Genomic DNA, 25,476 nt, shown 5'->3' with positions numbered 1-25,476 from the left:
CTTTGCTCTTAGTTATTACAAAATCATTAAGCACTCTGCTACAATTTGATAACCTTCTGCCATTTTCAAACCTTAATAACTCCTCATGTGTGAATGTAGATGCAAAATACTCATTCAGTTTGTTTGCTATCTGAGCAGGATCATCAACAGTCGAACTATCGATATCAAGGGACCAATCAGATTCATCGCCTTTCTTTTAGAGTTTATATAAGTAAAGAAATCCTTGCTGTTTTTCTTAGAATCCTTTGCCAAAGATTTCTCGTAATCTGCCTTCGCCTGCCCAACCTCCTTTGTGACCTGATTACAGACTAGCTTATATCTGCCATAGGCTTCTGAATCGCTTGATAATTTATATGCATCCCATGCATTTTTCTTCTCTGTTACGAGTCTCATTAGTTCATTTGATAACCGTTTAGGCCTAAACCTTGAACAATATTTCTTAATAGGTATGAAACTTTTATAGATACACTTAAATAGAAAGATTGCAAGAATAATTGCTGATGCTATCGAGGTAGGGTTAGGTGGGTCGGAAAACTGCTAGCTTGGGGGGGGGGATTCACAGACTAAAAGGTTAAAAGTAGCCACAGGCAGAGATGAAGGTGATTCTTGCACAACTTCTATTAGAATAAGTAGCGACCTGGAGCGAGGGGTGTTGGGGGTTTCAAGGACTGATGGCAGTCATCGTGAAACAGGTGGGTATATGGGATCACCATAACTAGTTCCTTTGGGACCAGCGCATTCTAACTTGGAGATTGCTGCTGTGTTGCCAGATGCCCAGGGGTGAGCTCTGGCATTGAGTTGGGCAGCTGAGAGCTGGGTTAGACAAGCTGAGGCAGACTATGAGAAATCTTTGGCTAGGAATGCAAAGAAAAGTACCAGAGTTTAGCATTAGCATTAGTAGAGGCATATGATGCAAGAAAGCAAGCTTATTCAGCATCAGCCAAAAAAAAAAAAAAAAAACCCACTCCCATTTCACCCCTCCGTTCGTTCGAAATACCTGTCCAGTTGAGCTTTAAATTTGTTTAGGCTATCAACTTCAACAACAAGTGATGGAAGTCGGTTCCACCAACCAACCACCCGCTGGCCAAAGGCAAATTTCCGCACATCTATCCGACATCCGTCCTTCCGCAATTTGAATTTATGCCCTCTGAGGTGATTATTCTGAGCAAGATGAAATATCCCATTGGCATTGAGCATGCTCAAACCATTCAAAGCCTTATACACCTCTATCAGATCACCTCGCCGGTGCCTAGTCTCCAGACTCTGTAATTTGCAAAACTTAAGCCTTTCTTCGTAAGAGCAACCCTTTGTTCCATTCACTAATCTTGTTGCCCTTCTCTGTACCCGTTCCAGCAGCTCTACATCCTTCCTGAAATGAGGCCTCCAGACCTGTATACAGTACTCAAGGTGTGGCCTGACCATTGCCTTATACAAGGGAATAATCACATCCTTATCCCTGCTAGAAAAATTCCTGTATATCATTGACAAGACACCATGAGCTACTCTTGCAGCCCGTCTGCACTGCTCAGAGAACTTCATATCTGCCTGCACAATTACCCCCAGGTCCTTTTCATTCTCCACCACTGTCAGTGTAGTACCACAGAGTTGATACGTTGCTCTGGGGTTACTGTTTCCCATATGTAGTACTTTACATTTGTCAATGTTAAACTTCATTTGCCACCTCTCAGCCCATCTGTTCAACCTTTCCAGATCCTGTTGCAGCAGCATAGCATCAGTAGTGTCCTTAACGACCCTGCCAACCTTTGTATCATCTGCAAACTTGGACATTAAACTTGATATACCATCATCAATATCATTCATAAACACCGAAAACAACAACGGACCCAACACTGAACCCTGAGGAACTCCACTAATAACATTAGTCCACGTTGAGCAGTGTCCATTGATTACCACTCTCTGTCTTCTGCCACTCAACCATCCCCTTATCCATAGCAGCAATTTGCCTCCAATACCACTCTGCTCCAATTTGTGCAGCAGTCTTCCATGTGCAACAGTATCAAAAGCCTTTCTAAGATCCAAATATATAATATCAAAGTTATTCCTTGCATCCAGTTCTTTTGTGACTACATCATAGTATCCAATCAAATTGGTCAGGCAAGACCTGCCCTTAACAAAACCATGCTGCGTCTGAGCTATAACTGAATTCTTGTCTAGATGATCCTGCAGTGCTTCTTTAACCAGTGCCTCCATTAATTTACCTGGAACAGAAGTTAAACTAACAGGTCTATAATTACTTGTGTCAGCCTTTGATCCTCCTTTGTGAATTGGGGTTACATTTGCACATCTCCAGTCTATGGGTACCTCCCCTGAGTCCAAAGAAGCTCTCATAATTATGGCTAGGGGTTTGCATACTTCCTTTGCTGCCTCCTTTAATATAACTGGATAGATCCCATCCACCCCAGGTGCCTTTTTTATGTTTATCCTCAACAATCTCTCCTCCACTTTCCTCTCTGTTATTACAAAATCATCCAGCTCACTGCCCATGTTTACTTTACCTACATCATTCTCCTTCCTGAATAACTCCTCATGCGTGAATGTAGATGCAAAATACTCGTTTAGAATGTTAGCCATCTGAGCAGGATCCTCAACTGTTGAACCATCAATATCCAGTGGACCAATCTGATTCATTCCTTTCCTTCTCGAGTTCAAATATGTAAAGAACTCTTTTCTGTTTTTCTTTGCATCCTTTGCCAAGGATTTTTCGTAGTCTGCCTTTGCCTGCCTAATCTCCTTTGTGACTTGGTTACAGACCAACTTATATCTATCATAGGCTTCCATGTCACCCATTAATTTGTATGTATCCCATGCATTTTTCTTCTCTGCCACATGTCTCATTAGTTCATCTGACAACCATTTAGGCCTAAACCTTGAACAATATTTCTTAGTTGGTATGTAAAGCCTGGTAGCCTCCAAGATTAGTTCCTTGAATGCTTCCCATTTTGAGTTTGCTGTTGGTAACATCATCAGTTGGTCCCACTGTATAGAATTTAAATACTGTCTCAGACCATCCTAGTCGCCTTTACGAAAACAAAAACCCTTCCCTTTACCTCTGATGGTAGTTACCTCCTTGAGTAAATCCCACTTCAACACACTGTGATCACTGCCACCTAGTGGTTCATTTATCTGCAGATTCTTAATGCATGAAGAATCACTACTGATAATCAGATCAAGAGTATTGCTCCCTCTTGTTGCCTCACGAACATGCTGATGTAGAAAACAATCATCCAATAAATCCACAAAAGCCTTGCTAGTGTGCGAGTGACCAACCCACAAATTCCAGTCAATATCTGGGAAATTAAAATCCCCCATTATAAGACTCTCTGATTTACTGGCCCACTCTATTTCCCTGTACAATATCTTATTATACTCATCAGAGTCATTAGGCCTATAGCACACTCCTACTCTCAATTTTGATTTCCCTATGCTTATGTCACACCAAACTGACTCGACACTGCCCTGTCCATCGATGTCGACTGGCTTCACTTCCTTGGACTTTATGTGTTTCTTAATTAATAGCATAACCCCTCCTCCCCTCCTGTCCTGTCTATCTTTTCTATACACATTGTATTCCCCAAATTCCAGTTCCGCATTACTTATATCTGTGTGACACCACGTCTCTGATATCCCAACAATATCTGCCTTTGATGTTTTGAGCAATACCTCAAATTCATCAAATTTATTTACCAAACTCCTAGCATTGGTGTACACGCAGGTATACATGCACCTGTTTCTATTCTTAGCTACCCTAACACAACCCATGTGTTTACTTGTACCGCAATGACTACCAGCAGTCTCTGAAATATCCGGCATCTTGTTTTTCAGGCTTCTGCTCATTTCAATAGAAGCAGTGCAAGAATCACTTCTACCTCTGCCAGTGGCTACTGTTAATCTATTAGTCCTTGTATCCCCCCCCAACTAGCAGTTTTCCGACCCACCTAACACTGCCTCGACAGCATCAGCAAAAATTCTTGCACCCTTTCTATTTAAGTGTATCCCATCCCTGTAGAAGCAATCTCTCCTGTTAACAAGTACAGTCCAGGCTGAAAAAAATTCTACCCCTTGAGCCTTGCACAATCCCTCCAGGGCCGAATTGATCGACAAGGCTCTCATCATATACTCCCTCCTATCGTGTCTGGGCAGAATTGCAGACACTCTCAAGTTCAACCCTAATTCACGGCTTTTTTTCAACAGTGACCTGTACTTGCTAAGTAGTTCCGCCGGTCTCCTACTCTTAATATCATTAGTGCCAACGTGTACAACTATATCACCTTTTGTGCCCTTAAAAGATGATATCCGCTCTACAACGTCATCAACCTTTGCCCCTGGCAGACATACCCTGGTCCTATTCCACCTATCCTTTTTACAAAGCATGTTCCCCGTTTCCCTGACAATAGAGTCACCAACAACTACTAGTTCCTGTGGGACCAGCGCATTCTGCCTAGGGGGCTGCCTCTGTGTTGCCTGATGACCAAGTGCAAGCTCTGGCGTTGATGTGGGCAGCTGAGAGCTTGATGGGCCCCTCAATTTATTTCCTTCGAGGGCATCCACCCTGTCCTTCAAGCTCTCATAAAGGCCCATAACAACGCTGAGTTGTCGCCTGATTTCCTTGCACTCCTTACATCGTGCACACACAAAGACATCCCCCTTGGCAGTATCATGTCCCGTACCCGACTGCTCCGCAAACATCAAGCAAACAGTGCATTTTAATAGACTGTGATTCAGAGGGCAACTGCCCCCCTCAGTTCTCCCCTGAACCACAGCACTCCTATTAGCTTGAGCCTTTTGCTTTGCTGCTCTGGTCAGAGTCATGATTCCGATTTAATTCTATAAAATTCAAAACAAAAATTAAATCCTTAAGTTATATCCCAAAACAGTTGTTAGCTTAAAGGGATGAACCTCATTAGTTGTTAATAACAGACTCATTTTTAGGAATGCCAAAAGTTATAACTGGAAGCTAAATGATTTTGTAATAACTGAGAAGAAAGTGGAAGAGAAATTGTTGAAGGAAAAAATAAATAGGGCACCTGGGGATGATGGAATCCATCCAGTGATATTAAAAGAAGCAGCAAGAGAGGAAAAGAAACCTTCAACCCTAATTATGAGAACATCCTTGAATTCAGGTGAGATGCCTATGGATTGGAGATATGCAAATGCTTCCCCTATTCATAATGGGGATCAAAGGGAGATGTGAGTAATTATAGTGGTACAAAACTTGACTTCTGTCTCAGGGAAAATAATAGTCAGTGATCAAAGAAGTAATGTAGGATTACCTTGACAGGAATGCAATTATATGGCAATCACAGGATGGATTCATTAAGGAATGATCTTGTCTGACCAGATTTGATTAGATACTATTTTATAATATGGATAATTTTCAAATACTTGAATTTCAGTTAACTTTTTGACACTGTTCCCCATGAGACTGCTGTACAAATTTGGAGAAGTATGGCATTAGAGGCAAGTTACTGCTACGAATGGTTGAGTGGCTGAAGGTAGAGGGTGGTTATTAATGGGCGGTGCTGGGCTCCCCTTTATTTTCCAGTATTTATCAACAGTATTGGCAAAGGCAAATGAAACTTAATTTCTAAGTTTGCAGATAATACTACCGCAACAAGACCTTGAAAGATAGTTAGATGGGCTGAGAATTGGCAGTTGAGGTTTTAGTATTAGTAACGGCCGCATGGTGCAAGAAAGCCTATGGCTTATGCTGCACCAGCCAAAAAAAAAAAAAAAATCCGAACAAAACAATGATAAAAACAAAAAAAAAAAATAAATAAATAAATAACTAAATAATAATAATTAATAAAATAAAAAATAAATAAAAAGGAAATTAAACCTATCATCCTATGCGCTTCCCTTACCCGAAAGTACTATCCAGATGACCTTTGAATTTCCCCAAACTGTCGGCCTCTACCACCCATGAAGGCAACTTATTCCAGTAATTTATAACTCACTGGCTAAAATAAAACTTCCTGCAGTCCAATCTAAACATTTCCCCCCGTAACTTGAATTTATGTCCCCTAGTTCTAGCATCATTTATAATCTTGAAAATTTTGTCCTCATTCATTTTACTGATGCCTCTCAGAGCCTTAAACACCTCAATCAAATCTCCTCTAAGGTGTCTAGTTTCCAAACTCTGCAACCCACATATTCGAAGTCTTTCTTCATAAGGACTCCCTTTTTCCGATCTCCCAGGCGAGATACCCTTCTTTGCACCCTTTCAAGAATCTCGATGTCTTTCTTTAGGTTTAAAATATACGAATGCATGATATGCATATGAGTCACGGTAATCCCAGAATAACATATCAGTTGGGTGGTATTGCACTCAAGGTGGTGAATGAAAAAGACCTAGGGGTAATTGTAGAGTCTGATATGAAATTCTGTGATAGTGCAGACATGATGCTAGGACAGCTCATGGTGTCTTGTCAATGATATGGAGGAATTTTTGCCAGCAGGGACAAGGAGATGATTGTTCTGTTGTTATAAGGCAGTGGTTAGGCTACATCTTGTGTAGTGCATACAGGTCTGGAAGTCCCATTTTATGAAAGATATGGATCTGTTGAAACAGGTGGAGAGAAGACAAGATTAGTAAGAGACACAAAAGGATACTCTTATCAAGCAAAACTTCAGCTCTACAAATTTCAGTGTTTGGAGAATAGGCTCCTGCAAGAAGACTGGTTGAAGTATTTAAAGCTTTAAATGGTTTGCATAAACTGAATTCTGATGGAATCCTTACTCTTTCTTGGACAACACATACACTTAAAGAGACATAATTTAAAGAGGATAGTTACAGGATAGGTGTGTGAAATTTTGCTATCATCCAGAGAGGAATTGATTATTGAAATAAACCTCAGTTTTGTATTGTTGGAAGTAGGCAGTTTGAATAAATTTAGAGATTAGACAAATTATTAGAGAGAATGTACAGAACAGGTAGGTTGTATGTTTTCTCTCTCTTTTGTTGATCATGCTGTATAAGCTTGCCTTTCAACACTCAACATAAGTGTTGAAAGGCAAGCTTATACAACCTTGGCTTTGCCTTTCAGATGCTACTGTGGTTTATAGGGAACCCTGGAGACTGCAATCAAAACAAGCAACCTTGACCTTGTATAAGCTTGCCTCATGTCATTTCTACTAGTAATGCTAATGAAACACATTTAAGGCATTCCACATTACAGCTGATGATGAATACTTTATTCAAAAAAAAAAAAAAAAGAAAAAAAAAAAAAAGCAAGAACTTTCTTCAATAAACATACACTTTCAAATCAAAATATTTAGTAAATATGTTAACAGGAATTGCAGTTATTATAAGCAGTGAGCTAAACATATGCTTAAAGTTATCCTTTTTAATTCATTGACTTATTTTTCTACAAATAAAGGTTAATGGATTATATTTTATGCATACATTCTACCATTTTTCTCTCTTTCACCTAGCAATTGCATGAGTTTGACAGCCTTATACTCACATTACATAGGGGCGATCTCTCATTACACTGTTGGTAGCATAAACATAAACATAAAATTAGTATGTAAACATAAAAATCTTAGTTTTTTTTATTCTAAATAAAACTTGTAAATGTTTAAGAATAATATATTGAAGAACATTTAAGCAATTACAATATAATAATCCATGCATATAATTATCTTTTAATTTTTTTTTGAAGAGAGTTCAATGATATGACAAAGTCAATGAATAAGGTGGAGGGAAAAATTAAACTTTCTAGCTGGCTCCTAATTAGCTCGCCTCAAGCCATTTAGTGACTTGTATTTCGTAGAATGTAGATCCTTGATGAAACCTCTAAATTTACATCAGGTAGTGGTGCACTTCATTTGTGTGAAATTGTCAGTTATGAATTTGTCAAAATTGGGGATCGGCAACCTGTGACTCATGAGCCGCATGCGGCTCTTTAACTTTTAGCCCACACGAAGCACAATTTGAAATGGAGTTAAGAGGACTTAAAAATCAAGGACATGTGGAGTGCAAGATTAAAATGCCTTAAAAGTGAAATCGAGAATTTAGAGGCAAAAGGCTGCCCTTGCAATTCTACACAAATGGACAGTGATAGATGAGTTGAAAATGCAAGACCAACTTGTGTTGGATATGTGGAATAGTTTACTTGACACGTGTATAAATTTGAAAATATTTGCGTTTGCACTTCTCTCAGTTTTTGGTTCTGCCGGCAAATATTTTTAAACATGAACTATATTAAAAATAAATCAAGAAACCGTCTGAACAATGCAAGTCTTTTAGCTTGTTTAAAGATAAATTGCGGCATACGTGCCTGATGTTGAGAGACTCGTTCAAGAAGTTCAGCAGCAAAAGTCATTAATTCGTACCTAATTGGATGTTTGTTACATTTTTTCAGTATTAATAAATAATATTTGAAAAAAAAAAAAAAAAAAAAAAATATATATATATATATATATATATATATATACACACACACACACACACACACACATTACACATTAGGTAATATATATTTTTTAATAAAACACCTTCCCACTCTATTCCATTTCTTAAACCCCCCCCCCCCTCCTTGAGCTGAGGTGTGGCTCTTCGGATTCTCTATTTTTTTAATTAGATCAAAAATGGCTTTTCATTCAAAAAAGGTTGCTGAACCCTGGTAAAAACCAACCAACCTAAATAAGAAATAGTTGATCCTATTTCTATCAGTCCTTGTGATGTTTGCTCGAATATTGACTAGTTAAACTGCTGTATACTTTATATTGCAACTTCTCACCAAAGGTTTTTTGGTTTTGTCTTGTTATCTTTACCCATTGTGATAATTTGTATATATGGACTCTGAAATGGCAGGTGGAAGGAATTTGGGTAAGGCAGAAAATTTCCTTTTGGAAATTAGGTGATCTTAAAATCTTTCTTTCTGAAAGAAATGTGTTCCAGTTGTCATTTCAGGCTATAGAATACTGTTTATATTGAAGACCCCTTGATTTTTCTGATATAAACAGTACTGCAGTACATTTTGTTGTAGATTATGAAATTGACAAATCTACTGAAAGGTAGAATTGATTTTTTTTTCCCTCCCTGAATTACAAGGATTCACTCTGTTTAAATTATTCCTTATTTATGTAGTAAAGCTTTTCTTAATAGCCAAGTTTTAATTTTTAATTTTATTGGTTTTTGTTAGTGAATATACATAGGGAATGAGGATGCAAATTTTAAAGAAAATAAAAAAAATTAAACATTTTTTTATTATTTTTTATTTTTTATAAATGTTTGGAATTACATTAGCAAAAAACTAATGAATAGTTATATTTTTAGATGACTAGTAGACAAGCCTATCATGAAGTTGTTGGAAAAAATAAGCATGGAACAAAAGGATTACAAATACTAACTAATCCTTCTAGACAAGCACAAGGTGATTCAAACTGCAATGATTATGGCTTGGAATCTGGTAAGAATATTTCTTGTAATAGTCCTATAGAACGTAAGCTGTATAAGCTTCATTCCTTATTATTTATAACAAAAAATAACTTATTGAGTTAAAGGATTTCTGTGCCTCTAGTGTAAGAAAATGAATGTATGAATAGTATAAAACTTCATCTGTGCTAATTTTTCTGTGAAATTTAAAGGTATCCAAAATTGATCATTATTAGGCTAGTGATTTTTTTAATTTTTACTTATGAAGTAGGGAAAAAACTTGTTATTGTAACCTTTTTTGTTGTCAAGCAGTGGGGACAGCAGGGCCCTCAAGGTAGTTCACTCCCTTTAGTGTGCTCAGTTGATTGCCATGCAATTCACAAAATAAAAGTGTTTTTAAAATAGAAAATGCACAAAATGTGCTACCAGCTGAAGAAAGTTATACTGATTATACTTGTTTTTTTTTTTTTTTTTTTATGAAAACCCCAAACACGAAAGGTATCAAAACCTACAGTACTTAGTACTGTGCATGGGTTGAAGGAGAAGTATGAGGGGAGGGGGATGCCGGAAACTTTGCTCTAGAGACTAAACATGGGTTTCACCACTTCAAGCCTCCAATAAGCAAAGTGCTGGTATTTCACCGGTTGATGAAAGTCATCTACCACCTACCATTACATTACTGATGCAAAGGATATCCCAATCCATTTTGGATGCTGTTTAGCATGGGGGGGGGGGAAAGAATATAATCATAAAAGTTGTGTTATTGTGTGCAGATTGTAACAGGTCTCTCTATTGCAGTTCTTAATAATGGAGGTCTGCCTCTGTGGGAAAGTGAGAAGGCTTCCCAAAATATATCAATTTTTTTATTACAATTTTTTCCATCTTTTTTAAATTTGAAAGACGAACTCTTCATTATAAAACCGTTGTAATTGCATGGAAGGTGAGGTTTAACCAACTCAGAAAATTCAAAATTGAATTTTCTGATGTATTTCATTAACAGTTTTTGAAATTATAATAAGATGGAGGGAGGAAAATTGGAAGGATAGTGTGTGTACAAACAGGTTATGAATCCCTGATCTAATTTAATGAGTACTGTCTTCTTTTACCAATACTGGGTCACAGGAAGCATTATTGAATTTTTTCTAGTTTTAAAAGAAAAAAAAACAGTTACTTGTCATTTGATGTTCTCTACGTAGAGAGGCAAATTCAAAGGTATAAAAATGCCAAATACAGCAGGCCCTCGTTATAACGCTTTACGCTGATTCACTTTATGCTGATTCGCTATAACGCTGTTCTTATATTATAACCCATATCTGACTATAACGCTGTCACAAATCACTATAATGCTCTTTTACAGATTGCATTTTTGGCATATTTAACAAAATCGTTTCATTTGATGGAGTCGATAGCTTGAAAATGAATAGCAAAACAGCATTAAAACGTTTCCCACGCCGACTTGAGAAATTTTCCCATGCTCATTGAAATTTTCTCGCACGGTAATTTAATTGCAGTACAGTGACTTGTTGCATAGTTCCGAGATCAACATTTTAAAAAATGATCAAGTATATTGTTTTAATATTTGCATTATATGCATTTATCCGAAGTCTAGTCATCACGCAGTACAGTATTAGACATCGTGCGTAACGGACAGTTTACTCGAACATTGAATCATAATTAATGCAACTTCGAAAATGTAACCAATGCAGTTACATTTTCGAAGAGTTAATAATGGTGGATAAGAATGAAAAAGCAACAACGTCTGGATGCAGTATGAAGACTATAAATGTAAGATAAAGATCAAATTTGAAAATTAAATTAGACTTTTTGAAGCGAATCGTTTCTGGTCAACGACAAGCGAGTGTGTGCCATAATTTAGGACTGGCAAGTTTAACTGTAAGAACAATTATAAAAAATAAAGAATTAATTTTAGCAGCGGAAAGACAGCTGTTCCACCGCAAGCAACTAGGGCTAGGCCGGCTATTAGGATTGAAATGGAGAGACTTTAACTAATTTTATCGAAGATAATATCCAATGCAGAATTAAGTTAAAAATTATAATAAAAAAAAAAAAAAAAGAGAGAGAGAGAGAGAGAGAGAGAGAGAGAGAGAGAGAGAGAGAGAGAGAGAGATTAGCCTATATGATGATTTGAAGAAAACTTACCTAAAAAAAAAAAAAAATGCGAAACCATTTAAAACTAGTAAGGGCTAGTTGAACAGATTTAAAATCCAGGGAGAAGCCACAAATGCAGATCAAAGAGCGGAAACTTTCAAAAAAAGAACTTGTTAAAATTATTGAAGAGGGGTATTATGTGTTATACTTCTCAACAAGTTTTTAACATATATGAAGCAGGACTTTTTTGGAAACGAATGTCCACAATAAAGTCACTTTCTTCCATTAACACATTCAAAAATGTCTGTTTTACACTGCAAAACGGTAGATTTATCACTTTTGTAAGCATATCAATTGATAAAATTATTCAATTTATAAGCATATCAATTGATAAATTTATTCAATTTATAAGCATATAAATTAAAAGCAAACGACAAAACCTTCCATGACAAGCACATAACACATACTGAACAAGGATTAGCGAGAAACATCCACGCTTGCGATTTTGTCACTCCTCTCCCCCCACCCACTGAGCGCTGTTTTGACCAGGAAAGATAATTTTAGCCACGCCCATGTTTTTTTTTATGGCGGAAAAGGTTCACGGCGATTTAAAACTCACATTCTTTTAGGTTTCATTTTAAATTAAATCAGCGACCGCAAAACCGCGAATACAGATACCGCGAATAGTGGGGGTTTACTGTATATCTAACTAGATGTGAAATATTAAATTTCAAGCATGGATAAAGGGAGATTGTATCGGCAGCACAGCTCTCTGCTTTGTGATAATTTTTCTACACATTTAACTTAGTTTATTAATTATTATTTTAATCTTATTTAATATTTTATCCCTTGGGCTGTCAAAAAAATTTGGGTATCAGAAAACTTGGAATCATATAGTTACTGGAGCAGTTTTATAAATGCAATTGTCCCCTGCTACATGCACATCATTCAGTGCTTGTTTGCTGTAGCACTTTGTATTTTTTGATACCCTCCCCCAGAGTTATCTGTTCTTCCAGAATAGAACTATTAGTTTAGAAATGGATAAATTACTTATATGATGTCTTGTAGAACACTTCATTGCTGATACACTGTTGTTGTATAACTGTACAAATAGATTACATGTATTCCATATCCTCATAGACAAAATCAATGATCCAATGCACCTTGGAATCAGAGGCCCGAGGACCCCCAAGCCCATTCCCAAAATACATTGGATCACCAACCCTAATCTTTGAGTGAGAGAATACAATATGTCCATATTTTAAAAACAATTTAAATGCCTTGAAACCAAATAAATAATGAATCTATACTTTTGATACTTTAAAAACTAATATTAAAACAATAAAAAAACATTGATTCCTCTGAAACTTTAGAAAACTAAAGAATTTTGTTACTTCCCTGAAGTGGATGGGGCTTTTTGACAAGGGTCATGATCACAAGAAAGTGAAATTGCGGGTATTGTGATGAAATTTTATAGTATGGAGATTAGTTGCAATCCTGGCGCATGCATGTGAAGGACCACGAATCTGAGATGGGGTAGGGGCAACGTACATTGGCTGAATTTTGATGTAATTTAATTTCAAGCAGCTCCAAAATTAATAGTTTGGTATAATTATGTTGGATGCTGAGAATTTTTGCTATGTTGAATAGAAAGGTGTGGCTTTCACTGATCACATGGAATGCGAGTTCCGAAGCTGAGGATCGGGATGAAAGAACAGATGTTGAATGTTGCCTCGTTCTTGTATTGAGTGTACGAGTGTCAGAGACTGCTGGGAATCATTGGGGTACAAGTAAACACATGGGTTGTGTTAGGGTAGCTAAGAAAAAGAACAGGTGCATGTATACTTGCGTGTACACCAATGCTAGGAGTTTAGTAAATAAATTTGATGAATTTGAGGTATTGCTCAAAACATCAAAGGCAGATATTGTGGGGATTTCAGAGATGTGGTGTCACACAGATATAAGGAATGCAGAACTGGAATTTGGGGAGTACACTGTCTACAGAAGGGATAGACAGGATAGGAAGGGAAGAGGGGTTATGCTATTAGTTAAGAAATACATAAAATCCAAGGAAGTGAAGCCAGTCGACATTGCTGGACGGTGCAGTGTAGAGTCAGTTTGGTGTGACATAAGCATTGGGAGATCAAAATTGAGAGTAGGAGTGTGCTATAGGCCTAATGACTCTGATGAGTATAATAAGAAATTGTACAGGGAAATAGAGTGGGCCAGTAAATCAGAGTCTTATAATGGGGGATTTTAATTTCCCAGATATTGACTGGAATTTGGGGGCTGGTCACTCACACACTAGCAAGGCTTTTGTGGATTTATTGGATGATTGTTTTTTACATCAGCATGTTCGGGAGGCAACTAGAGGGAGTAATACTCTGGATTTGATTATCAGTAGTGATTCTTCATGCATTAAGAATCTGCAGGTAAATGAACCACTAGGTGGCAGTGATCACAGTGTGCTGAAGTGGGATTTACTCAAAGAGGTAACTACCATTAGGGGTAAAGAGAAGGGTTATTGCTTTCGTAAAGGCGACTACGATGGACTGAGACAGTATTTAAATTCTATACAGTGGGACCAACTGATGATGTTACCAACAGCAAATTCAAAATGGGAACATTCAAAGAACTTATCTTGGAAGCTACTAGGCTTTACATACCAACTAAGAAATATTGTTCAAGGTTTAGGCCTAAGTGGATGTCAGATGAACTAATGAGACATATGGCAGAGAAGAAAAATGCATGGGATACATACAAATTAACACGTGACACAGAAGCCTATGATAGATACAAGTTGATCTGTAACCAAGTTACAAAAGAGGTTAGGCAGGCGAAGGCAGATTACGAGAAATCTTTGGCAAGGGATGCAAAGAAAACCAGCAAAGAGTTCTTTACTTATGTAAACTCTAGAAGGAAGGGGATGAATTAGATTGGTCCACTTGATATCGATGAGTCAACTGTTGATGATCCTGCTCAGGTAGCTAACAAACTAAATGAATATTTTGCATCGACATTCACTTATGAGGAGTTATTCAGCGATGGGAATGCCAGAGGTGTATTCAACTCTGGCAGTAAGCTAGAGAATCTTGTAATAACTGAGAGTAAAGTGGAGGAGAAATTGTTGAAGATAAATACAAGAAAGGCACCTGGGGTGGATGGGATCTATCCAGTTATATTAAAGGAAGCAGCAAAGGAAGTAATCAAACCCTTAGCCATAATTATGAGAGCTTCCTTGGACTCAGGGTAAGTACCCATGGACTGGAGATGTGCAAATGTGACCCCAATTCACAAAGGAGGATCAAAGGGCGACACAAGTAATTATAGACCTGTTAGTTTAACTTCTGTTCCCGGAAAATTAATGGAGGCACTGGTTAAAGAAGCACTGCAGGACTATCTAGACAAGACTTCAGTTATAGCTCAGACACAGCATGGTTTTGTTAAGGGGAAGTCTTGCCTGACCAATTTGATTGGATACTATGATGCAGTCACAAAAGAACTGGATGCAGGGTATAACTTTGATATTATATACTTGGATCTTAGAAAGGCTTTTGATACTGTTACACATGGAAGACTGCTGCACAAATTGGAGCAGTGTGGCATTGGAGGCAAATTGCTGCTATGGATAAAGGGGTGGTTGAGAGGGAGAAGACAGAGAGTGGTAATCAATGGATACTGCTCATTGTGGACTAATATTATTAGTGGAGTCCCTCAGGGTTCAGTATTGGGTCCATTATTGTTTTCTGTATTTATAAATAATATTGATGATGGTATATCAAGCTTAATGTCCAAGTTTGCAGACGATACGAAGGTTGGCAGGGTTGTCAAGGACACTACTGACACTATGCTACTGCAACAGGATCTGGAAAGGTTGAGCAGATGGGCTGAGAGGTGGCAAATGAAGTTTAACATTGACAAATGTAAAGTACTACATATATGGGAATCAGCAACCCCAGAGCAACGTATCAACTCTGTGGTACTACACTGATAGTGGTAGAGAATGAAAGGGACCTGGGGGTGGTTGTGCAGGCAGATATATGAAGTTTTCTGAGCAGTGCAGACGGGCTGCAAGAGTAGCTCATGGTGTATTATCGATGATATATAGGAATTTTTCTAGCAGGGATAAGGAGGTGATTATTCCCTTGTATAAGGCAATGGTCAGGCCACACCTAGAGTACTGTGTACAGCTCTGGAGGCCTCATTTCAAGAAGGATGTAGAGATGCTGGAACGAGTACAGAGAAGGGCAACAAGATTGGTGAATGGAACAAAGGGGTGCTCTTACGAAGAAAGGCTTAAGTTTTGCAAATTACAGTGTCTGGAGACTAGGACCAGCGAGGTGATCTGATAGAAGTGTATAAAGCCTTGAATGGTTTGAGCATGCTCAATGCTGATGGGATCCTTCCTCTTGCTCAGAATAATCACCTGAGAGGGCATAAATTCAAATTGAGGAAAGACAGATGTAGGAGAGACGTGAGGAAATTTGCCTTTAGCCAGCGGGTGGTTGGTTGGTGGAACAGACTTCCATCCTTTGTCGTAGAAGTTGGTAGCCTAAATAAGTTTAAGGCTCAGCTGGACAGGTATTTCGAACGAACAGAGGGGTGAAATGGAAGTGGTTATTTTTTATTTATTCATTTTATTTTATTTATTTTTTTTTTTTTGGGCTGATGCTGCATAAGCTTGCTTTCTTGCATCAAATGCCTCTACTAATGCTAATTTCAAGCATCTCCAAAATTAATAGTTTGGTATAATTATATTGGATGCTGAGAATTTTTGCTATGTTGTATAGAAAGGTGTGGCTTTCACTGATCACATGGAATGCGAGTTCTGAAGCTGAGGAGCGGGATGAAAGAACAGATGTTGAATGTTGTCTCATTCTCGTATTGAGTGTACGAGTGGATCTCTGGTATGAGGAGTTGCAATCCTTGCAAGATACGTTGTAGAATAAGTCCTTTAGTTGGATTGTGGACAAGGATTGGACTTCGTGGTTTTTTGGGCAGCATGTAGTTTTGTTGTGGGTTTGACTATGATTTTGAATTGTATCTTTGAAATACTATTTAGTTGTTTGAACCATTGTCCAATATACGGTAAAGCAATAAAATATTTTTTATGTTATTATTGTTGATAACAGGAGAGGTATTGCGTAATCTGTTTTTTGCTTGTAACCTTATTTCGTTTATATAGTCCTTTAGGTAGGGGGTAACCTGTATTTTGAAATCTGTTTCTTAGTGTTTGTATTTCTGTGTTTAGGGAAATCAATTTCTCAATGCCTACAAATACTCAGTGTCTGATTCAGACGTTGAGTATTTGTAGGCATTGAGAAATTGATTTAGGATAATGGGTCTCTTATAGGTGAAGGGGTGGTAGCTATTGTAATGAAGAAGCATTCCAGTGTTGGTGGCCTTTCTGTATATGCTGAATTGAATTTTGTTCATAACCCATGTGAGGGTGAAATTTAAAAAATTTAACGAATTTGTTTCAATATTTTCGGATTTTAGTATGAAGCTTAATCTTGCATAGATTTTATTAAAATTCTGTAGAATGTCCTGTATGATCCCTGCATCTGTGATGCAGAGTATATCATCCAGATATCTACCATATTAGGTGACCTGCAGAAGAAAAGGTGTTAAATATATCATTTCAATAGTGGTAATGTATATTTATGTTAGTAAACTACTTAGATTTAACCCCATGAAACTATTTGAAAAATTTCAAACAGTTTTACATTTTTTTAATTTCACCCTCACATGGGTTATGAGCAAAATTCAATTCAGCATATACAGAAAGGCTACAAACACTGGAATGTTTCTTCATTTGACACCAAACACTTTTCCACTGCTTTGGTGGCTGCAGAAAAGTTTTCTGCAACAGGACATTAATTACCTCAAGCTATCTGATTGGTCCACTTGACATCGATGGTTCGACTGTTGATGATCCTACTCAGATAGCAAACAAACTGAATGAGTATTTTGCATCTACATTCACACATGGGGAGTTATTAAGGTTTGAAAATGGCAGAAGGTTATCAAATTGTTGCAGGATACTTAATGATTTTGTAATAACTGAAAGCAAAGTGGAGGAGAAATTGTTGAAGTTAAACATAAGAAAAGCACCTGGGGTGGATGGGATCTATCCAGTTATATTAAAGGAGGCGGCAAAGTAACTAAGCAAACCCTTAGCCATAATTATGAAAGCATCCTTGGACTCAGGGGAGGTTCCCACGGACTGGAGTTGTGCAAATGTATCCCCAATTCACAAAGGGGGATCTAAGGGTGACACGAGTAATTACAGACCAGTTAGTTTAACTTCTGTTCCAGGTAAAATAATGGAGTCACTGGTTAAAGATGCATTGCAGGAATCATCTAGACAAGACTGCAGCAATAATTCAGACACCGCATGGGTTTGTTAAGGGAAAGTCTTGTCTGACAAATTTGATAGGATATTATGATGTGGTTACAAAGGAACTGGATGCAAAAAATAATTTTGATATCGTATATTTGGATTTCAGAAAAGCTTTTGACACTGTTGCACATGGAAGACTGTTGTAAAAATTGGATCAGAATGGTATTTAGGGTAAGTTGCTACAATGGATAAAAGGATGGTTAAGTGGGAGAAGACAGAGGGTGGTAATCAATGGGTGCTGCTCTTCATGGACTAATGTTATTAGTGGAGTCCCACAGGGTTCGGTGTTAGGTCCACTGTTGTTTTGCATATTTATCAATGATATTGATGAAGGTATATCAGGCTTAATGTCGAAGTTTGCAGATGATACAAAGGTTGGCAGGGTTGTTAATGACAGTAATGGCAGTGTGCTACTGCAACAGGATCTAGATAATTTGGACAGATGGGCTAAGAAGTGGCATCTGAAGTTTAACCTTGACAAATGCAAAGTACTGCGTATGGGTAGAGGTAACCCCAGAGAAATGTACCAACTGTGTGGTACTACACTTAAGGTGGTAGAAAATGAAAAAGACTTGGGAGTAATTGTGCAGTCAGATATGAAGTTTACTGAGCAATGCAGACAGGCTGCCAGGGCAGGTCATGGGGTTTTGTCAATGATATATAAGAATTTTGCTAGCAGGGAGAAGGAAGTGATTGTCCCTCTGTATAAGGCAATGATCAGACCACGGCTTGAGTACTGCGTACAGGTCTGGAGGCCTCATTTTAGGAAGGATGTAGATTTACTTGAGCGTGTACAGAGAAGGCCAACAAGATTGGTGAGGGGAATGAAGGGATCCTCTTACCAAGAGAGACTTAAGTTCTGCAAATTGCAGTGGCTGGAGACTAGGCACCTGCACGGTGATCTGATTGAGGTGTATAAGGCCTTGAATGGGTTGAGCACGCTGAATTCTGATGGGATCCTTCCACTTGTTCAGATTACGAACCTAAGGGGGCAAAAATTCAAATTAAGAAAAGACAGATGTAGAATAGATGTGCGGAAATTTGCCTTTAGCCAGCGGGTGGTTAATTAGTGGAACAAACTTCCATCTGTCGTTGTGGAAGTTGATAGGTTGAATAAATTTAAGGAGGAACTGGACAGGCATTTGGAGGGAATGGTGTGTGTTTTTTTTTTTTTTTTTTTTTTTTTGGCTGATGCTGCATAAGCTCATACACTTGCTTTCTTGCATCACATGCCACTACTACTATGAAAAAGATAATCACTTCAGAAGAAGCATTATAGTGTGTTTTATTCGAAATGCTGTGTCTAGGTAGAAATCTTTTGGTGAGCAAAAAAAAATAAATAAATAAACATAAAATAAAATAAAACAGCCCACCTATTTGACTCCCTCCTCATTTAGGTACCTATCCAACTGATATTTGAATCTCCCCAAGCTGTCTGCCTTGGCCACTCATGGAGGCAACTTATTCAAGTAATCAACAACTTTCTGGCTAAAAGAAAACTTCTTGCAACCAAGTCTAAATTTCCTTCCTTGTAATTTGAATTTGGAGTTCCTACCTCTGGAATCATAACTGAAAATTTTTACCCTCATTCATTTTACTTTCATTTGGATAGCATATGGAAAAATGAGAAATATGTTTAGAGATTAAAAAAATTCCAAGAAGTCTAAAATGAAGAGTATTTGACCAGTATGTTTCGTCTATAATATATGGAAGTGAAAGATCGAGTCCAGCAGAAAGATTGAGCCAAAGATTGAAAGTAACATAACAGTGGAAAGAAGCATGCTGGGAAATTGCCTAAGAGAAGAAAGACAATTGAGTGGATTAGAGTTAAAACAATAATAACTGACATAACACATATTTGTATATTTATCAGTAATATTGATGATGGTATATCAGGCTTAATGTTGAAGTTTGGAGATGATACAAAGGCTAGCATTGTTGTTAATGACAGTAATGGCAGTGTGTTGCTGCAACAGGATCTAGAAAATTTGGGCAGATGGGCTGAGAAGTGGCAGATGAAGTTTTAACATTGACAATTGCAAAGTACTGTATATGGGTAGGAGTAACCCCAGAGAAACGTACCAACTGTGTGGTACTACACTTAGGGTGATAGAAAATGAAAAATTCATAGGTGTAATTGTGCAGTGAGATATGAAGTTTTCTGAGCAATGCAGATAGGCTGCCAGAGCAGGTCATGGGGTATTGTCAATGATATACAAGAATTTTGCTAGTAGGGAAAAGGAGGTAATTATCCCTTTGTATAAGGCAATGGTCAGGCCATGCCTTGAGTACTGCATACAGGTCTGGAGGCCTCATTTTAGGAAGGATGTAGAGTTGCTTGAATGAGTACAGAGAAGGGCTACAAGATTGGTGAGGGGGACGAAAGGGTCTTCTTACCAAGAAAGGCTTAACTTCTGAAAATTTAAGTGTCTGGAGACTAGGTACCTGCGAGGTGATCTGATTGAGTTGTATAAAGCCTTGAATGGGTTGAGCAGGCTCAATTTTGATGGAATTCTTCCTCTTGCTCAGATTACAAACCGAAGGGGACATAAATTCAAATAGAGGAAAATCAGTTGTAGAATAGATGTGCAGAAATTTGCCTTCAGCCAGTGGGTGATTAATTGCTGGAACAAACTTCCATCTATTGTTGTGGAAGTTGATAGCTTAAATAAATTCAAGGAGGAACTAGACAAACTTTTAGGGAGAATGGATCTGTGAATTTAATTTTTTTTTTTTTTTTTTTTTTTTGGCTGAAGCTGCATACGCTCATATGCTTGCTCTTTTGCATCACATGCCTCCATTACTGCTCCTACTACATTAAGTGCTTAAAGTGGAAATAAGCTTGGTACCTTGTGAAGGTGGTCCAGATTTACACACACACACACACACACACACACACACACACACACACAGAGCATTCTCTTTTTTCCATTTTCAGCTGCTTTAAAAGTAACATCAACCTAGTTGTTGGGTCATGAATTGCTCTACGACTATGTTGCACTGCTATAATTAGTACTCTAGTTGGTGGTATGAAGTTTACTGAATGAGTGGCAGTGCTAGAAGAGAAATGTTATTTATTTTTTGCATGGATACAGTCCCTTTTAGAAGGTTCAAGCAATTATACATAATAACCTACACAGTGCTGTTTTAATGCATGGCCTGTATACATTTGAGCTGTGTGACTACTTGTATTATGATGAAAAAAATGAAACTTGGCAATCTGTTATTATATGCAAGAAATTTTGAATATTTCACATAACTCATGAATTCCTTAAGAAGAATAGGTAATTTTTTTTAAAATTGTTCAATTCAAAAGTGTTTTTTTCCTCTAAAGCACATTCATTGTCATTCTTTCTCAAATTGAGTGTATGTGGAACTAAAAAGTTAGCACCATCTGCATTGGTAAATCACATTTTGTATCATTAGCAATTGGTGTATATTTATTTATTTTTTTTTTTTCCAGCTCCTTAAAATGGATTACACATGCACTTGCAATGCAAGTTGACATTTACATAAATTCTCTAATTTTATATGTATTTCTTGGGGGAGATGAATAGAATAGAATAGTCTTTTCAAATTAGTCAAGCTATGCACAAGTCACTGGACCCAGTTTGGACTTTGAATTTCATTGTAGACATTTCAAATAATCCGTCCTAAAATACATGTAAATCCCAATGTCGTTGTTTTGGAAATGGTAGAAACCTCAAAGTGTATCACATTTTTAATAATCTGATATTGAATTAATGAGGATATAATGTATGTATTTTGTTGTTCTTTGCTTCTGGCATTTGTTATGTACAAAAATAAATAAATGGGGAGGGGGTATGGAATTTATCGCTTGGTAATTTCTATTTTAAAAAAATAATAATAAAAAAACATGCTTGATGCATTTTAAAATTATCATTTATCAATATATAGTTCTCTGTTAATAACAGGTGACAGCCCCTCGTATCCTAATCACAAAGAATTGGCGCAAGATTTAGATTGTGGTGAAAATAGTAGTCTTCACAGTCTAGAATTTTCTGCGTCTGGTGGGCCTGATCAACAGGTAAGCAGCATTGTTGGTATAGCTTCATTTCTGTCTGCTTTATTGATCAAGTATTAGAACCTTTTCCTAATCTTACTCTTGAAAGTAAATCAAATTTTCCTTGGGCTTTCTTTAATTTACTAAAAGTTCACAGATTTAAGTTCCCACAACTCTGAAGTCTGTTCTCTTGTGTTCAATACAGTACCCTATAAATGCCAGATAGTGAATGATATGTGGCTTAGGTAGTGTATTGTATGATTCAGTTGACACTTTTAGTATATAGTGTTTTGGATGCTAAGGGTATCTCATGCTGAAAATGTTTTGATATTATGTCTGACCCTGTTATTAGCAATTATAGTCATAAAGAAATGAATACTGTTTCATTAATAAGGAAGAGAAATGTGCTTCTTTGTGACTTTTCTCTGAATAAGAGAAATGTTAAAGTTAAACTAGACTGTTTAAACACTAAACTGAATTCCAGTATTAAAAATAAATATTACAGCAAAATATAAAAATACTATATAAATTAAAAGATTAAATACTATTTACAGCACTTACTGTTTTTATTTATACTGATTAAAACCCAGTACAAATAAAAATGTGTGGCATATGATAACTTTTAGCAAAACAGTATCATCTTTACTGGCCAAATTCTAAATTAAAAAAAAAAAAAAAAAAACTGAACTTGTCCAGTGCATAATGAAAACACGTAATTGCAGAATCATATGTTCCCTTTTAATATATACAGTATTTTTAATACTGGCATTCAGTTTGTTTCAACATTCAGTTGTTTCAACTAACAAAACTGAATGACAGTTCATTCAAACTGGCATTCAGTTTGTTAGTTGGTGACCTAAAGAAATTTTTGAATGTTTGTCATACCAAAACCTTTGAGGTTTTTTTTTTTTTTTTTTTTTTTTTTTTTTTTTAATATTAATGTTGTAAAGACTTTTTACATGAATCTAAAATGTGCTTTCTGTGGAAGCATGTATATTCTGCACTCTACAATTTACACTGACAACTAATTAACAGATTTCTCATCATAGATTGCTAAAAGTATTTAGTGGCATTCAGAAGAAATTTTTACAGTAGTTCTTAATTAATGATTTTTTGCATCAGTCATATTTCTTTCAACATTTCTCCTTGAGAAATATCACTGTTGAGAGCAGAAAAGGATGTTATCCTTCCAAAATTTGACAAACAGATCAGTGAGGGATACCACACAGAAGAATAGACTTCAATTATGCAAGACGAACTTATCACCTAAAAATTTTTAGAAAATCAGGCAGGCAGTGAAGCAAATTATTGACACTGCTGGTGCATTCTCTACTTATCTCTGCCTGGATTTTCTTTTAAAATTAGTTTTTTGAAATTTATGAATATTTAATTTTTTAAAAGTGAACTTTCAAATAACACATGGAAGAAAATTTTAATTTAAAATGGATTTCTTAATATTCCAACTAAATTGTTATTAATTAAAAGGTTAATTTGGAAGATTCAAATGGTACTCCATACTTTTAGCATGTCTGAATGAAATAAAACTTGACTGACACATTAGCTGTCTATTGGGATAGTAAAGACCAGTGAGAGGTGCTTAATGAAGATTGTGTTATGATCACTTTTTGGGGACTTAACTCACCATCTAGAACTACATAAGCAAGTTACTGAAATGTTTGATTCATGGGTATGTTCCAAATTGTTTTCACTCTTGCAAGGGATGATCAAATTCTTACTATTCAATAATACTGCAAATTATGCTACTATGACTTTTGATCCAATTTTCTGCTTGGATTATTATTATACACCTGCAGGTTTAATATATTAAAAATTCAGTCATCCTTTCCTTCTTTTAATAAAGAGGAAATCATAACCAGGCAGTATTTTCTAATGAACTACTTAATGTTAATTTTGCCTTTGAACTTTTAACAATTTTTCCCATCTTCTCAACTCCTTTTCCATTGATCTTGCTGCCTTCCTTCCTTCCTTCTGAATGGTTTGCCTATATTGCAATAATGCATCTTTGAAAAGAGTGAAAATTTTTAATATTTCCAAAAATTATGGTTGGATACCCAGCTCTGAAGCATTTAGAAAGAAGCAAAAACTATTTAGAGTAAAAAATAAACAACCCTCCCATTTCCAGTGTTGAAACCATAAGACAGCTAGAACTGTGTTATGGTTTCAACCATAAGACAATTTATGAGACTTAAAAATGTTCCAATTTATGAGACTTAAAAAGGTCAAAATTGAAAATCCTTTCTCCTATGGTTTGTTCTGGCAAGAATATTATACCAAAAATAATCTTTCCTTGTCTCATTTTCTTGACCCCAGTTAGTGGCTCAACTTCATTTGTAGGGCTGATTCCTTTAAAGGTGATCTGAGCCTACCAGGTTGGCCATAGAATAGCTATCAAAAATGGCTATCATCCCCTGTAACTTTGAAACTCAATTAACTTTTAATTGCCTTTTCCAGTATCTGAAAAAGGCAATTAACCTTTTTTCAGATTTAATTAAGATAATTGAAGGTAAAAATAATGATAGTAAAACTCTTCCCAATTTTACCACCAAGCTTGCCACTGTCTTAGACTCTGTTGCCTTCATTTTCAATAGCTGTTTGAAAAAGATTCTTTCCTCAGTCTTGGCTACTATACAATGCTGTTCTTATCTCCAAAATCATCTTTTGGTTCTTATGGACTTTCATTTTATTTATATCTCCTCTTCTCTTTTAATGCATATGCAAAAAGCATTGCTTCCCATTCTTGCATAACAGATCCTTCTGGTTGAGTTTTCAAATATACACTATGGGAAGAAGGGAATCACTACTATCACGAATCTGTTGGAAATCTTTCTTGCCACTAGAACCCTGGATCAAAAGGCACAACTTGACATAATCTATCTGTATATCATTACTGCCTTTGATTCAGTTGCTGCGTTGCTGCTACCATGCTTGTTTCCCTTAACCATTTGTGATTTTGTGTGATCTCTTCCACTTTTAGTCTCACTCATTTCTTTTCATTTGGCCAGACATCTATAATTGAAGTACAGGTAGTTCTTGACTTTACGAGTTAATTCATTCCTAGCGCACGCTTGTAAAGTGGGAATTAAATCCCATAGACATAATGTTAAAAATAGGGGTTACGTTCTCAACAATGAAATTAGTTAGCTGATTAGTTTATCTTTAAACAATCATTGATTTAATCAAAGAAATTAAAACATAGCCTGTAAAATCAAGCAAATTATAATAATAAAGAAATTATTTATGACTTACAAATTTTAAAGAATGTTTATTCTTCATCATTGACTAACTGCACACTCGTTGATCACTTATTATTGGCTCGGCACTCATTGGTTTGTTGCACAAGGAGTCGCCTTCTTCAGAAATGTTTCAAGAGGCATTTGTTTCCAAGATAATCTTCTCTTTTCTTTATAAATTTCAATAGATGCATAAGCATTTTTTAACGGAATGCACAAATTGAAACTAACACAATTTGCATGGAGTAACAAGTTTACGAAGCTTAAAAAAAAAAAAAAAGGAATGAAG

General features: G+C 36.6%; 1 protein-coding gene across 3 annotated transcripts in view; it reads left to right on the top strand.

Moving 5' to 3' along the window:
* LOC150088830 (constitutive coactivator of PPAR-gamma-like protein 1 homolog) overlaps positions 1-25,476 on the top strand; it is a 283,787-nt gene that overhangs the window by 148,940 nt on the left and 109,371 nt on the right. For all 3 annotated transcript variants that reach the window (XM_090369687.1, XM_090369686.1, XM_090369688.1), the window contains exons 6-7: positions 9,302-9,434; positions 21,848-21,960. In XM_090369687.1, the coding sequence (XP_090225813.1) occupies positions 9,302-9,434; positions 21,848-21,960 (246 nt within the window). The remainder of the gene's footprint in view (positions 1-9,301; positions 9,435-21,847; positions 21,961-25,476) is intronic.

The sequence above is a fragment of the Mastigoproctus giganteus genome, chromosome 3 (assembly GCF_048544385.1).
Source record: "Mastigoproctus giganteus isolate SK-2022 chromosome 3, ASM4854438v1, whole genome shotgun sequence".
NCBI lineage: Eukaryota > Metazoa > Arthropoda > Arachnida > Uropygi > Thelyphonidae > Mastigoproctus > Mastigoproctus giganteus.
Note: the sequence above shows the minus strand (reverse complement) of the source record. Positions and strands in the feature narration are given on the sequence as shown.